Genomic DNA, 12,498 nt, shown 5'->3' with positions numbered 1-12,498 from the left:
TTTTTTTTAGATTAAGAAATGTATATAAATATAAGAGAAAATGATTTATTTTCCCAGCTTTCGTTCGTTTTCCGAGAAGAAATGCGTACAATTTATCGGTTACGTTACTTTCCTCTTGAATTTACGCTCCGAAAATCCGGCTGCATGGAATGCCGAAAATTAATGGGAGTCAAGAGTCAAATTAAATTTACTGGCTGGCGTTTCCCAACCTTTTTTTTTTGTTTTTTGTGTCGACAACGGAAATCGTTAACAAAAAATTAATTAAGTACATTTATAAAATTATGTAAGTAGAGAAGTAAAAATAGTGAATTTGTTTCGTCGAGAAATATTAAATATAGTTTTGTTATTATATAAGTAAAGAAGTAAAACAGAAGATTTGTAACCATGTTTACTACATGTTGTATGGGATTTGAGTCAATTACAACACATTATGTAAGTTTTTATGAGAGAAAATTGTCGAAATTTTACAGTTAATAAGTATACATAAAATTGTGAATGGTCTTAGGTGGATTATCCCAAAACCCTGTTTCACACCTACAAAACCTTTAACCGTCCCACCTATCTCTCCGCCATCCTCTCAATTGCTTCCCAATCAATCCTTCAGCGAATCTACGGCTTTAAGAGAAACGTAAAAATTATGTAAGTAGAGAAGTAAAAATAGTGAATTTGTATTGTCGAGAAATCGTCAAAATGTTAAATATAGTTTTGTTATTATATAAGTAAAGAAGTAAAACAGAAGATTTGTAACCATGTTTACTACATGTTGTATTGGATTTGAGTCAATTACAACACATTACGTAAGTTTTTTTATGAGAGAAAATTGTCGAAATTTTAAAGTGAATAAGTATACATACAATTGTGAATGGTCTTAGGTGGATTATCCCAAAACCCTGTTCCACACCTACAAAACCTTCATCCGTCCCGCCATCACCTATCACTCCACCATCCTCTAAATTGCTTCCCAATCAATCCTTCAGCGAATCTACGGCTTTAAGAGAAACATCCGCAAAATCCTCAAACTACTTTACCTTCATCCCAGAGCGCAACTTCACGACCTAACCTCACTCCCCAAAATCCCTGATTTTATCCATAAACTCCAAGGCCGACATGCCTCCAAAACATTCTTCCTGAATCACCACACCCGCACCCTTTACGCCCGTCTACCAATCTCCTCCAGCAAACTCAAAAACAAAATCCGACAATCCTGACATAACCCACTTTCTAAACACCATCAAACCCATGTTCCTCTACCCAGACCCAAACCTTCGTCTACTAAACCACCGCCCACCAAACTCTGACAACTAACCCCAACCATTTTCTTTTTTTTGCAGCTAGCATTAAGTTAACTAATTTTTTTTTAACTGTAACCTTGTATATATTTAAAATGTTTCTGGCTAAATGAGCTCAAGCTCGCATGTACGCCACCCCCTTATAACTACTACTACTCTAATCTGTATTTAAGCAACACAATAAAAGTCTTAGGTGGCTTTATAGGATTGTTTCTTGAAGAAAATGGAGGTTTTATTGTAACTATAACCATGGTTACAGGTAGGTTAAAATCGGTCGTCAATTCGTGTCAATTTTACGAGAGAAGAACCTGAGTCACGTAAGATCGATTCGTTGTGGTGGAATCTTCGCGAAACCTCCCTCATCTTAGCTCACTTACCATAGGATACAATGCGCGATAAATAAAACACGTGTCCGACGCGGACGAAGCCCGTATTTACATGGTGTTTTTCAAGTTAGTTATGTTAGGAAATATGCTAATGATCGTGGGCGTCCATCCGTCCACGCCGCCAACCAATTTATTACCATGTAACCATAGCAACGCTTCGAAACAAAAGAGAAAACCGTGCCATCTTAGATAATGATGAAGCAAACCACCCCAATTCGCTTTACGCATACTAATTCCTAAATTGCTCCTATTTTATTCTCATCCAAGATTTATCTCGCATACATTATTCATCATAAAAACCTCATTTGAATGTACTCTTTTTCTTTTACATTTGTTTCCTAAATGTGAAATTAAATGGTCGTTCCAGTTGTGGCGCAATTCGCTTTCAAGATCCGCTGTCCGTTGACCTTGGAGAAAAGGTATACATGCACTTGAAAGAAAGAAGAAGAAAATAAAAAACGACTTGCTTTCCTTATGATCAAGATTGCACGGAGATGGAGATTACGCCATTGTTTCCTTCTTGTTCCTTTTCAATTCCTTCGCGTACGGCAATATTAATTAAGGTGCGATCATCAATCAGCGATCGATCGATACGTGATCGACCAGCGCTGTTCTTCAGGAACGTGAACTTTGTGTCGTCTTCTTCAATACATACACAGCGTACGATAATTACGAAGAGGCGAGGAACAACAAAAGACCGACTCTGTAGAGTTTTTATATCTGTTTGCGTCCGTGATTTAATTATCACCTCTATCCGGGCACGAAAAATGAGAAGAAGAGGAAAAGAAATGTTTATGGGAGAGACGAGAGAACTATTTGCTTCGAGCACGAAGGACACTCTCATCTTCTTCCATTTTTTTTTATGGACGTTTTTAATATATTTGCGCTTCATTAGCGATGCATCAGACTTCGAACATTATTTCACAGCTAAGCGTTTCGTTTCTTATTTTTATTTTATTTTCTCGTCTACAGCGTTTATTACTATTTTACGAGGCTTTAAAGTTTATTTAAGATTTTTGTTTTGCTTTTGGTGCAACACGAACCTTTTCGATTATCGGAACTAATTTGGAATCTGTGCTAAGTCTCCATCCACTTCGAAACTGTGTTAAGAACTTAAGTAAGTGCTTTATGGAAAAGTCAAACTCTGGTGATATATTGCAATAATGTCAATCCTCTTTACTCAAAAACGCAGGACATTTGCTATCATTATGCAACGCAATTAACAATATTTTATTTGTAATAGCTTTTATGTAGAATTACTACACTCTAAATTGAAAATATTATGCAATTAAGTATTACTAAAAAATATAATTTTCTCAAAGTTTATTAAATTTAGAAGTAGATTGTCTTAGCTTTGTGCGCCTTTTGGAAGATTTCTTCATTTATCTTGTTATAGAAGTCATATGTTAAGGTTATAACTCCTAACAAATATGGATAACCAGTAATAATGTTGGAGAGGATATATATGCTATGTAGATGCAATGAAATAAAGTTAGGTATAGGTAATATCCAGGAACGAAGAAGAGTTACTCTGATAATCCTCGATATAGCTATGACCATAATTCGAAGGATGAAGGAAGAAGAAGGAACGTAGAGGAAGAGAACATATAATAAAGTGTGCTGGTTCGCATCGTCGAATAACGAGGAATATTAAAAGCGTTCTTCTCTCTTTCCACGTGCGAATTTATGGTACGTATTATGGGGAAATAAACAAATACACACTTCGTACGTATAAAGTATGTTAGAAAGCCAAAGACACTCTTCCTTGGCCGCTTAGTGGTTACATGCACTGCACGATCCTTATTTTTCTATTATTTTTATTTTATTCTCTCTCATAACATACTCTTCTCTTCTTCATCCTTCCATTGAAAGATCTACAAAATTTACAATTATCACTTGAATTTATTTTATTCAAAAAACAAATAAACGCTGCCGCATATTTGACATTTCCAACTGAGATCCAGTCGAGGCGATAGCGACCGAGGCTAGAAGGTGTTACGTAATAAACGCTGCTATTTGCGCTGATGGTAATCTCGGAATTTCCAGAAGGAATTTCGGTGGGATTACGGGAGTTGCTTTGCAATCTCTGGAGGTGAAGTTAATTGCGGTGATTTAATGGAGGAAAAAGTCAAGGGTATTGGAGGTGTTTCGTTAATGAAACACGTTGAACCTGAACTATCTCATCTACAAGCAATTGTAAATCGTGCGCTTGCTTTATTGCTTTGCAATCGGTCAGATTTGATAAGCTTGTATATTCCAATATATAGCAGATATTGTTTTCAGAATCGTAACTATTTATTTTTTTTATTTTTTTCGTTTAGTTTTCCTTGCAAATGCGGAGATTATCTGAGAAGCCGTTTAACAATTGGGTCATAAGCCTTGATCAATTATAATTGGTGATATGGAAAAATGCGAATCATGCTTGAGAAATACTGTTAATTTAATTTAATTATGTGTGTTTAATTGGTTTGAAAATCTTCTGTTTTTCTAATTCTAATTGTTATTGTTTTAGATCAGTGGTTTCCAAACTTGAAGTTACTACGCCTCCCTCAAAAGTATGTAATCATTTGGCGCCTCCCCTTTCATAAAAGAACGCGCATTACAGCAATATGGATAAGAACACAGGAATGTATCTATACTTGCTGCATTCCCCAAAAATTCAGCTTTCATATACATCTTTGGGATACATTCCATCTATTATAATTTCTGAGAAAATCAGTGAAATGTGAAAACACTGCTTTTTCGAGCATTTTTTAAATTTTGACCACGAATTACAGCCAAACGGCTAAAACCACAGTAATATGTCGATAGTCGTTACATTCCCCAAACATTCAGCTTTCATATGCATCTTTTGGATTCATTCCATCTATTATAGTATTCGAGAAAATCAATGAAATGTGAAAACACTGCTTTTTCAAAGGTTCTAATTTAAATTTTTCAACTTTGAACGCGTATTGCAGCAATGTGGATAAGAGCACAGGAATGTATCTATACTTTAGCAGATATTTGGAAAATTGCTCACTGCTACTAATATTATTTGATAATGTTTAGGTATAAATAAATAAAATACACAATTTTAGACGAATTGGTACGTTTCTTTTTATTAATCTTTATAATTATTAAATTCTGTTTAATTATTTACAAACGAAACAATGACATTATTATGTGACTCTAGGGAATATTCAACGAAATAACTGACAGTTATATAATATATAATAATCATCACTAAAGGAGTGTTACACAATATACATATACATATATATATTACTGCGTAAGGGGGCTTTATTTATCTTTACTTTTCCATAATAATATGTAATTTATGTACAGACATTTACAACAATTAAATAGATTTATTTATTTTATACAGATTTGCAACTAGATATTAAGTAACGATAATAATGATATCAAACATCAATAATGCGCTTCACTTTTCCCGCTGAGAAAGATTCATAACTTAAATAGAGAATACGTAACAAGAGTCCTACGAGTAGTTACAATTACGAGATTATAAAAGTACATAAATACTAGTACATTTCTTGTTGTTGATCTGCTTACTTTGTATTTACATTCTTAGTAGTATGTTGTATGTAATAATAGTAGTAGTGGTAATAATAGTTTATATAATTACGTAATAAAAATCTCGACGCTCCTAGTGAGATCCATAAAAATGTCTTAGCCATTAAAAACCTAACGTTATTTATCACAGATGTTCAAGTAAATAGGGAGCTGAAAATGTGGTATTATGAACGAGAAGGAAACAATGTGCGTATTATTAGTTTTCTTGTCAAGTCTGAGGATGTTGAATCGAAGCGTTCAGCATGTTTGGGTTGGGTACATCGAAAGAACGAAACAGGAAGGAAGAAGGTAAACTGTTTTTTTTCTCTTGTAAAGCTTCTGGAGCGCGTTTTGAGCACTGTTGAGTAATATTAGTAGTAGTAGTACAAGTTTGGGCAATCGTTACGACATGCGTAAAGTACTGGGCGTCGGTGAGCAGGACCTCATGACGACCCTGTGCGAGGTGGAACGGCCCGAAGCCCTGCTGGACCCGGACCTAGATCCCGGTCACAGCGTGTACAGTTCGTGCTGTCCGCTCGCCGAAGAGTAGCTCATGTTGCTCGGCGTCGCCTCCATGACATTGTGCGAATTGAAGTACTGAAAAAGCATACGGTGAGACGCATTAGTTTCGGATGCGAAGACGTGCGGATGGAAGAGGTACACAACGTGCGAGACAAGGTGCGAGCTAAGAACAATCACGTTCGGGTCCAATCAGAAGTAAATGGTAAATAGTCGGGCCGAGATTACGGATGATGGGATGATGCCGTCGAGGGTGGTAATAAAAAGGCATTCGGTCATCCGTAATCCGCGGTGTAAATGATATATATAGACGAGTGAGGGAAAGCCCCGAAGAGAGTAAAAAGAAAATGGGATTGGATGTGTGTATGGATTTTCCGCGCAGCAAATCCTTGGTAAATTTGTTCCTCTCCGTGGTATTAGCAACCGCTGCTTCCTCACTTATAACGCAAGCAGAGGAGAAAAGTAAATAAATAAATAAATAGGAAGTTTATGATCTTCGTTCGACGGGATTGCTTTGAGCGATTGCTCGTGTAATTACCGCTTCAGGATGAGGAAAAAATTAAATTAAATACGCATAAAAAAAAAGGAAACTTTTCGGTCGATTGATTGAGTTTACGATTCTTTTGACGCGAATCTCTATATAGAGGGGAGAGAAAACAGGACTTTTTTTTACATTATTTATTCACTTGCAGGACTCGAATGATCGGTACACATATCAGCAAGTTAATTAACACGTTGACTGTGTGCAAAATTGTATTAATCTAACTTGCTGGTATTAGGCTTAATGATACGATGCAGTGGGTAACTATGTATTATACAGTTGTCATGTAAGGATTAGATATTAAAAAAAAAAACGAGTATGAGTAAAAAGTAGAAATAAAAACTAATGTCATGCGAAGAGATAAGTCACACGTGTATGTACAGAAATGGTGCCCCGAAGTTGAAGCGCTGCTATTACACTTTTATATCCCAGAGTGTGAGAGAATTACAGACAGAACGTATATAAAAAAGAGAGAAAAGGAGAGATATACACAGCGAAAAAAAAAACAAATAAATACAACAAGAACAACAACAACAAACAACAACAGCAACGTTCGGTATTAAAATAAATGCGGGTCCGTCGTTTCAACATACCTTGAGCACACTTGGCCAAATATATATATTTTTTTTAATGCAAGTACTTTGGGATTCGCTTATTGGTCTATCGTACAGACCCTATGTTAAGCTCGGAGATGGATGGATGGGGTGTGGTGTTGGTAGAAGGATGAATTATCTGTTATACTTATATATATATTTTTTTTGTTGTTGTTGTGGATTTAGAAATAGAAAAGTGAAGTGGATCTGGTGAATGGAAGACTGGACACGATGTTGTTAGGCCGAGGCGGGGCCGTGTGCTAAATGTATGTCTGCTCGCAAGAGTTGTGTCGCAGATTGTACGAAGAGTAATAACGCTGCGACGAGAACCTCTGAAAACAGTTCAACACAGAAATGAATACACAACAATCGCGCACACATTCGGGGGGATTCATTGCAAACGTACGCAGAAAAAACAATATTTGTTGAAATGAGAGGAAGTACAATGAGAGTAGAAACGGACGGACGGACACATAAAAGGTGGCATACGTTCGTTTCCCAAAGATAAAAATAAAAAGTAACGCAACAAAAAATGATCCTCATTGTCTCCGGTATAGAAAACAAAGAAAAAAATACGTGCCAGAGGTCAAACTTGATGCGAATTTCATTCATTAATGCCCATTTTTATTCTTATGCTAGTAATTCCTACATTTTGGAATTTGTTTGTACCAATCCTTTTTTTTTTGTCCTAAAGGTAAAATGCATTCTCTAGTTTCATACACAGAAATAATACAAATAATAAAACAAAAATGATGAAATGAGAATTGAGATGACATTTTCTAAATATTGGCTGAAGTAATAAGTTCTGAGCGATGTATACGTTCTACATCTTGTCATTCTATACTGCGACTTAACGCTTTAAAAAAAGTTCTAGGATAGTTTTGTGTTTAGTGAATCCAGTTGTGTTTTAGAACGTTCCAAAATTGAGGTAAAAAAAAGAGAAAATTCGATGCACTCTTCAGTACAAATGGAAATCGTCGAGTAGGACCAACATGCCAGCACTTATTCCATTGTCCAGGAACTGAAGATTAGCCAGAAAACCGTTTAGAACCATTTGCATAAGGTCTTAAGATGATGCTCTATGTATGGGACAAAACGCTCAGAACTTTTTACTTTTACCCAATAAATAGGATTTTGACAATATTAAATTGTAAAGTGAACAATCATAAAAATTTCATTTTGAATTCATAATACACAAAAAAAAATATATAAAAATTAATTCGATTCAGTTAAAGAAATTAAGTTGAAAAGTTTTTTTTTCAAGAATTAAAGCAATAAATTGAAACTGTTAAATTCATTTTTCTTCTTGTCTGATAGAAGATTTAATTCAAGATAACTGTAATGATGTCGAATTTCTTTTAATGGTTGATATTCGACTGAAAACTTTTCGGTCATTACATCAGATTACCCATCAAAATCTTCCAAAACTTATTACTGATCTTGTCCTTTCTTCTTTATCCTAACTAAATTTTGTCTTGATGGATCGTTTAAATATAATTCCAATCTTTAATTTCAAGCAAATTTTACCTTTCCTTTGATTTGATTGTAAAGTGAAGAATCATAAAAATTTCATTTTGCATTTATAATACACAAAAAAAATTATATAAAAATTAATTCGATTTAGTTAAAGAAATTAAGTTGAAAAGTTTTTTTTTTTCAAGAATTAAAGCAATAAATTGAAACTGTTAATTCATTTTTCTTCTTGTCTGATAGAAGATTTGATTCAAGATAATTGTAATGATGTCGGGTTTCTTTTAATGGTTGATATTCGACTGAAAACTTTCCGGTTATTACATCAGATTACCCATCAAAATCTTCCAAAACTTATTACTGATCTTGTCCTTTCTTCTTTATCCTAAATAAATTTTGTCTTGATGGATCGTTTAAATATAATTCCAATCTTTAATTTCAAGCAAATTTTACCTTTCCTTTGATTTGATTGTAAAGTGAACAATCATAAGAATTTCATTTTGAATTCATAATACACAAAAAAAATATATATAAAAATTCATTCGATTCAGTTAAAGAAATTAAGTTGAAAGTTTTTTTTTCAAGAATTAAAGCAATAAATTGAAACTGTTAAATTCATTTTTCTTCTTGTCTGGTAGAAGATTTGATTCAAGATAATTGTAATGATGTCGGGTTTCTTTTAATGGTTGATATTCGACTGAAAACTTTCCGGTCATTACATCAGATTACCCATCAAAATCTTCCTATCTTATTACTGATTTTGTCCTTTCTTCTTTATCCTAACTAATTTGTCTTGATGGATCGTTTAAATATAATTACAATCTTTATTTTCAAGCAAATTTTACCTTTCCTTTGATTTGATTGTAAAGTGAACAATCATAAAAATTTCATTTTGAATTCATAATACACAAATAAAATTATATAAAAATTCATTCGATTCAGTTAAAGAAATTAAGTTGAAAATTTTTTTTTTCAAGAATTAAAGCAATAAATTGAAACTGTTAGATTTTCATTTACTTCTTGTCTGGTAGAAGATTTCATTCAAGATAACTGTAACGATGTCGGATTTCTTTTAATGGTTGATATTCGACTGAAAACTTTCCGGTCATTACATCAGATTACCCATCAAAATCTTCCTATCTTAATACTGATTTTATCCTTTGTTCTTTATCCTAACTAAATTATGTCTTGATGGATCGTTTAAATATAATTCCAATCTTTAATTTTACAATTAATTTTCAAATTTCTATTTGATTGGTATTTCAAGCTAAATGTTACCTTTGCTTTGATTTGATTAAGTAATAGGTAGAAAAGAATGAGCAAACTGATCAAAACAAAGTAAAATTTTAAGTTATATAGTTTATGTATTATGATAACAGTAGTTTTATGTAAACGTAATGAAAAAGCAGATGAAAATAATCAATTTGAAATTGGATTTCAGCTGTAAATTAAACCCTACCTTCAGTAAATGAAATGTTCGACGGATTATTAAACAAAGGGTGCATAATACGCGAGGATGGGTTTAACGAAATATCGTAAAAATATTGGAAGGGAATGCGCCCTCCCGGACATAATCAAGTTTAAGATTACTCAACGGAATGAGCGGTTTCGCATATACAAAATTTTCGCATCGATTTTGATTCAATCCCCTCAGCGTTTCCAGCTATATTTAGGCTTAAGGCAAACCCTATTTATATTCAGACAAAGACAATTAAAAAGTGAAGAAAACGCGGTACTTTTCATTGTCCAAATAAAGTTAGTCTAATTACATGAGTGATAACAAAGAGAATTTCGCTCTAATAGATTTGAATGAATCAACCCTTTCAAAATCACACTTTTTTTTTCTTGTATCGGTTTGATTTAAAGTCATTGAGGGGGGTTGTTAGCAAAACAGGGTAATAAAAAGGGTGTCCTTGGTGGTCATTCCGAAACGCGCGATAAATCACTCTTTTTATGTTCATTTAACTGTTAAATGCGCATTTCCATCAATCTTTCAATTACAGCTTTAAACAAATAAATTTACAAAAAAAAAAACCAAAATTCATGCCTCATCTCATATCACAATGCGTTATTCTCTTGATAATTATTAATTTGTAAATTTTTTCGTCTCTCATGCGATTTGCAATCATTTCGCTTCAATTTTCAAACCAAAACTCACGTAACGCAAATTAGCCAGACCCGCTTCACTCCTATAAATACATAAATGAGAAAATTCAGGCCGCAAAACGAAACGGACATTCATCCATTTTCTTCGTCCCGTCGTGAATTATTTACCTGGCTTGGTTTACTCCTGAAAGCCGGCTGGTATTTGCGTCTGATCGCCCGAGGACAGCACACGCACAGAATCCTCAGGAAAGCTCTGCAAAAAAACAAAACAAAACATAAATATTTTAAATTCTCGTCTCTTTGTTTTATCAAATTAAATGTATGATCACGTCTCTTCTGGTGATTTATTACGTTATTTTGTAATAAAGGACAAGCTTCAATTGAAAAGTTTATTAATGAAATATATTATTAGGTCGGTCGTGTAAAGTTCCGAAGGTCGAGGCATTAAGCTGTCACTTAATGTATATACATCGTATATTATTATTTTTGTCTCCACGCTCATTTCATCTACAATCTTCTTCGAATCAATACGCAATTCAGTAATTAATCACAAAGCAATTTGGCTTTGTTATCAATATTTAAGTGAGAAAACTCTAGACAGATAAAAAAGATACTATTGTTTTAGGATAATGAAAATGTAAGACTTGAATTTCCATCGATATAATTGAAAATCAATACCTTATTTAAGTAAAAAATGAAAAGTGTTACTTGCTTCATTAATTTTATTGAATAATCGTAAATGTTATGTAATATTTATTGTTATTTCTAAAATATAACCAATTTTAAGAGAAAACTGTAAAATACTAAAAATTAAATCACAAAATATTTGTTTAATTTAAAGATAATATTTTCAATTTTTTTTGTATAACTTGTAACATCTTTGTTTAATTTGTTTCAGTAGTTTTTGTTAATTAATATTACATGAAACAATTCGGTTCAGTGATTAATATTTAAGTGAGAAAACTCTAGACAGAAAAAAAAGATATTATTGTTTTAGGATAATGAAAATGTAAGACTTGAATTTTCATCGATATAATTGAAAATCAATACCTTATTTAAGTACAAAAAAGGAAAAGTGTTACTTGCTTCATTAATTTCATTGAATAAACTCTAATGTTTCGTAAATGTTATGTAATATTTGTTGTTTTTTTCTAAAATATAACAATTTTAAGAGAAAACTGTAAAATACTAAAAATTAAATCACAAAATATTTGTTTCATTTAAAGACAATATTTTCATTTTTTTTGTATAATATAACTTGTAACATCTTTGTTTAATTTGTTTTAGTAGTTTTTGCTAATTAATATTACATGAAACAATTTGGTTCAGTGATTAATATTTAAGTGAGAAAACTCTAGACAGATAAAAAAGATATTATTGTTTTAGGATAATGAAAATGTAAGACTTGAATTTTCATCGATATAATTGAAAATCAATACCTTATTTAAGTAAATAAAGAAAAGGGTTACTTGCTTCATTAATTTCATTGAATAAACTCTAAAATGTTTCGTAAATGATATGTAATATTTGTTGTTTTTTCTAAAATATAACAATTTTAAGAGAAAACTGTAAAATACTAAAAATTAAATCACAAAATATTTGTTTAAAAAAACAGATTAAAGAAATAATTTATGTGATAATCTATTAAATGATTTATTTCTAAAGAATTTAAAGACAATATTTTCTTATAATATCTTTGTTTAATTTGTTTTAATCTAAGTTTTAAGTGAGAAAACTTTAGACATAAAAGGATAATGAAAATGTTATATTGTTTATGTTACACAATCAATGAAAATGATTACAAGTTATATTTGTATTCATTTTCATTGATTGTGTATTTAAATTTAATGTTTGTATAAAACATAAAATGTGCTCAGAAAATAATTTCATTAATCTTGACGCCACGGTCCAAAAACACCAACGAAGAGCGACCATCTACCGTCACAGCCTCCCAAACTTCCACAAACTTGACTTCTTGTGGACATTCGAATGTCTAAATTTTCTTCTAAGTAAATTCTATCATTTTGTTTGTTTACGAA

At 32.4% G+C, this 12,498-nt stretch overlaps 1 protein-coding gene across 1 annotated transcript; it reads right to left on the bottom strand.

The window, feature by feature from the left end:
- Nucleotides 1-5,025: 5,025 nt before the first annotated feature.
- On the bottom strand, nucleotides 5,026-10,712 carry LOC108558893 (dopamine receptor 2-like; the record flags this gene model as incomplete). The annotated part of the gene is made up of 2 exons (XM_017915950.1): nucleotides 5,026-5,827; nucleotides 10,628-10,712. Coding segments are annotated over 2 exons (175 nt in total), but the record flags the coding sequence as incomplete, so codon positions are not given.
- Nucleotides 10,713-12,498: the final 1,786 nt, after the last annotated feature.

Source organism: Nicrophorus vespilloides, unplaced genomic scaffold (genome assembly GCF_001412225.1).
Source record: "Nicrophorus vespilloides isolate i.1.1-1 unplaced genomic scaffold, Nicve_v1.0, whole genome shotgun sequence".
NCBI classification, from domain to species: Eukaryota; Metazoa; Arthropoda; class Insecta; order Coleoptera; family Silphidae; genus Nicrophorus; species Nicrophorus vespilloides.
Note: the sequence above shows the minus strand (reverse complement) of the source record. Positions and strands in the feature narration are given on the sequence as shown.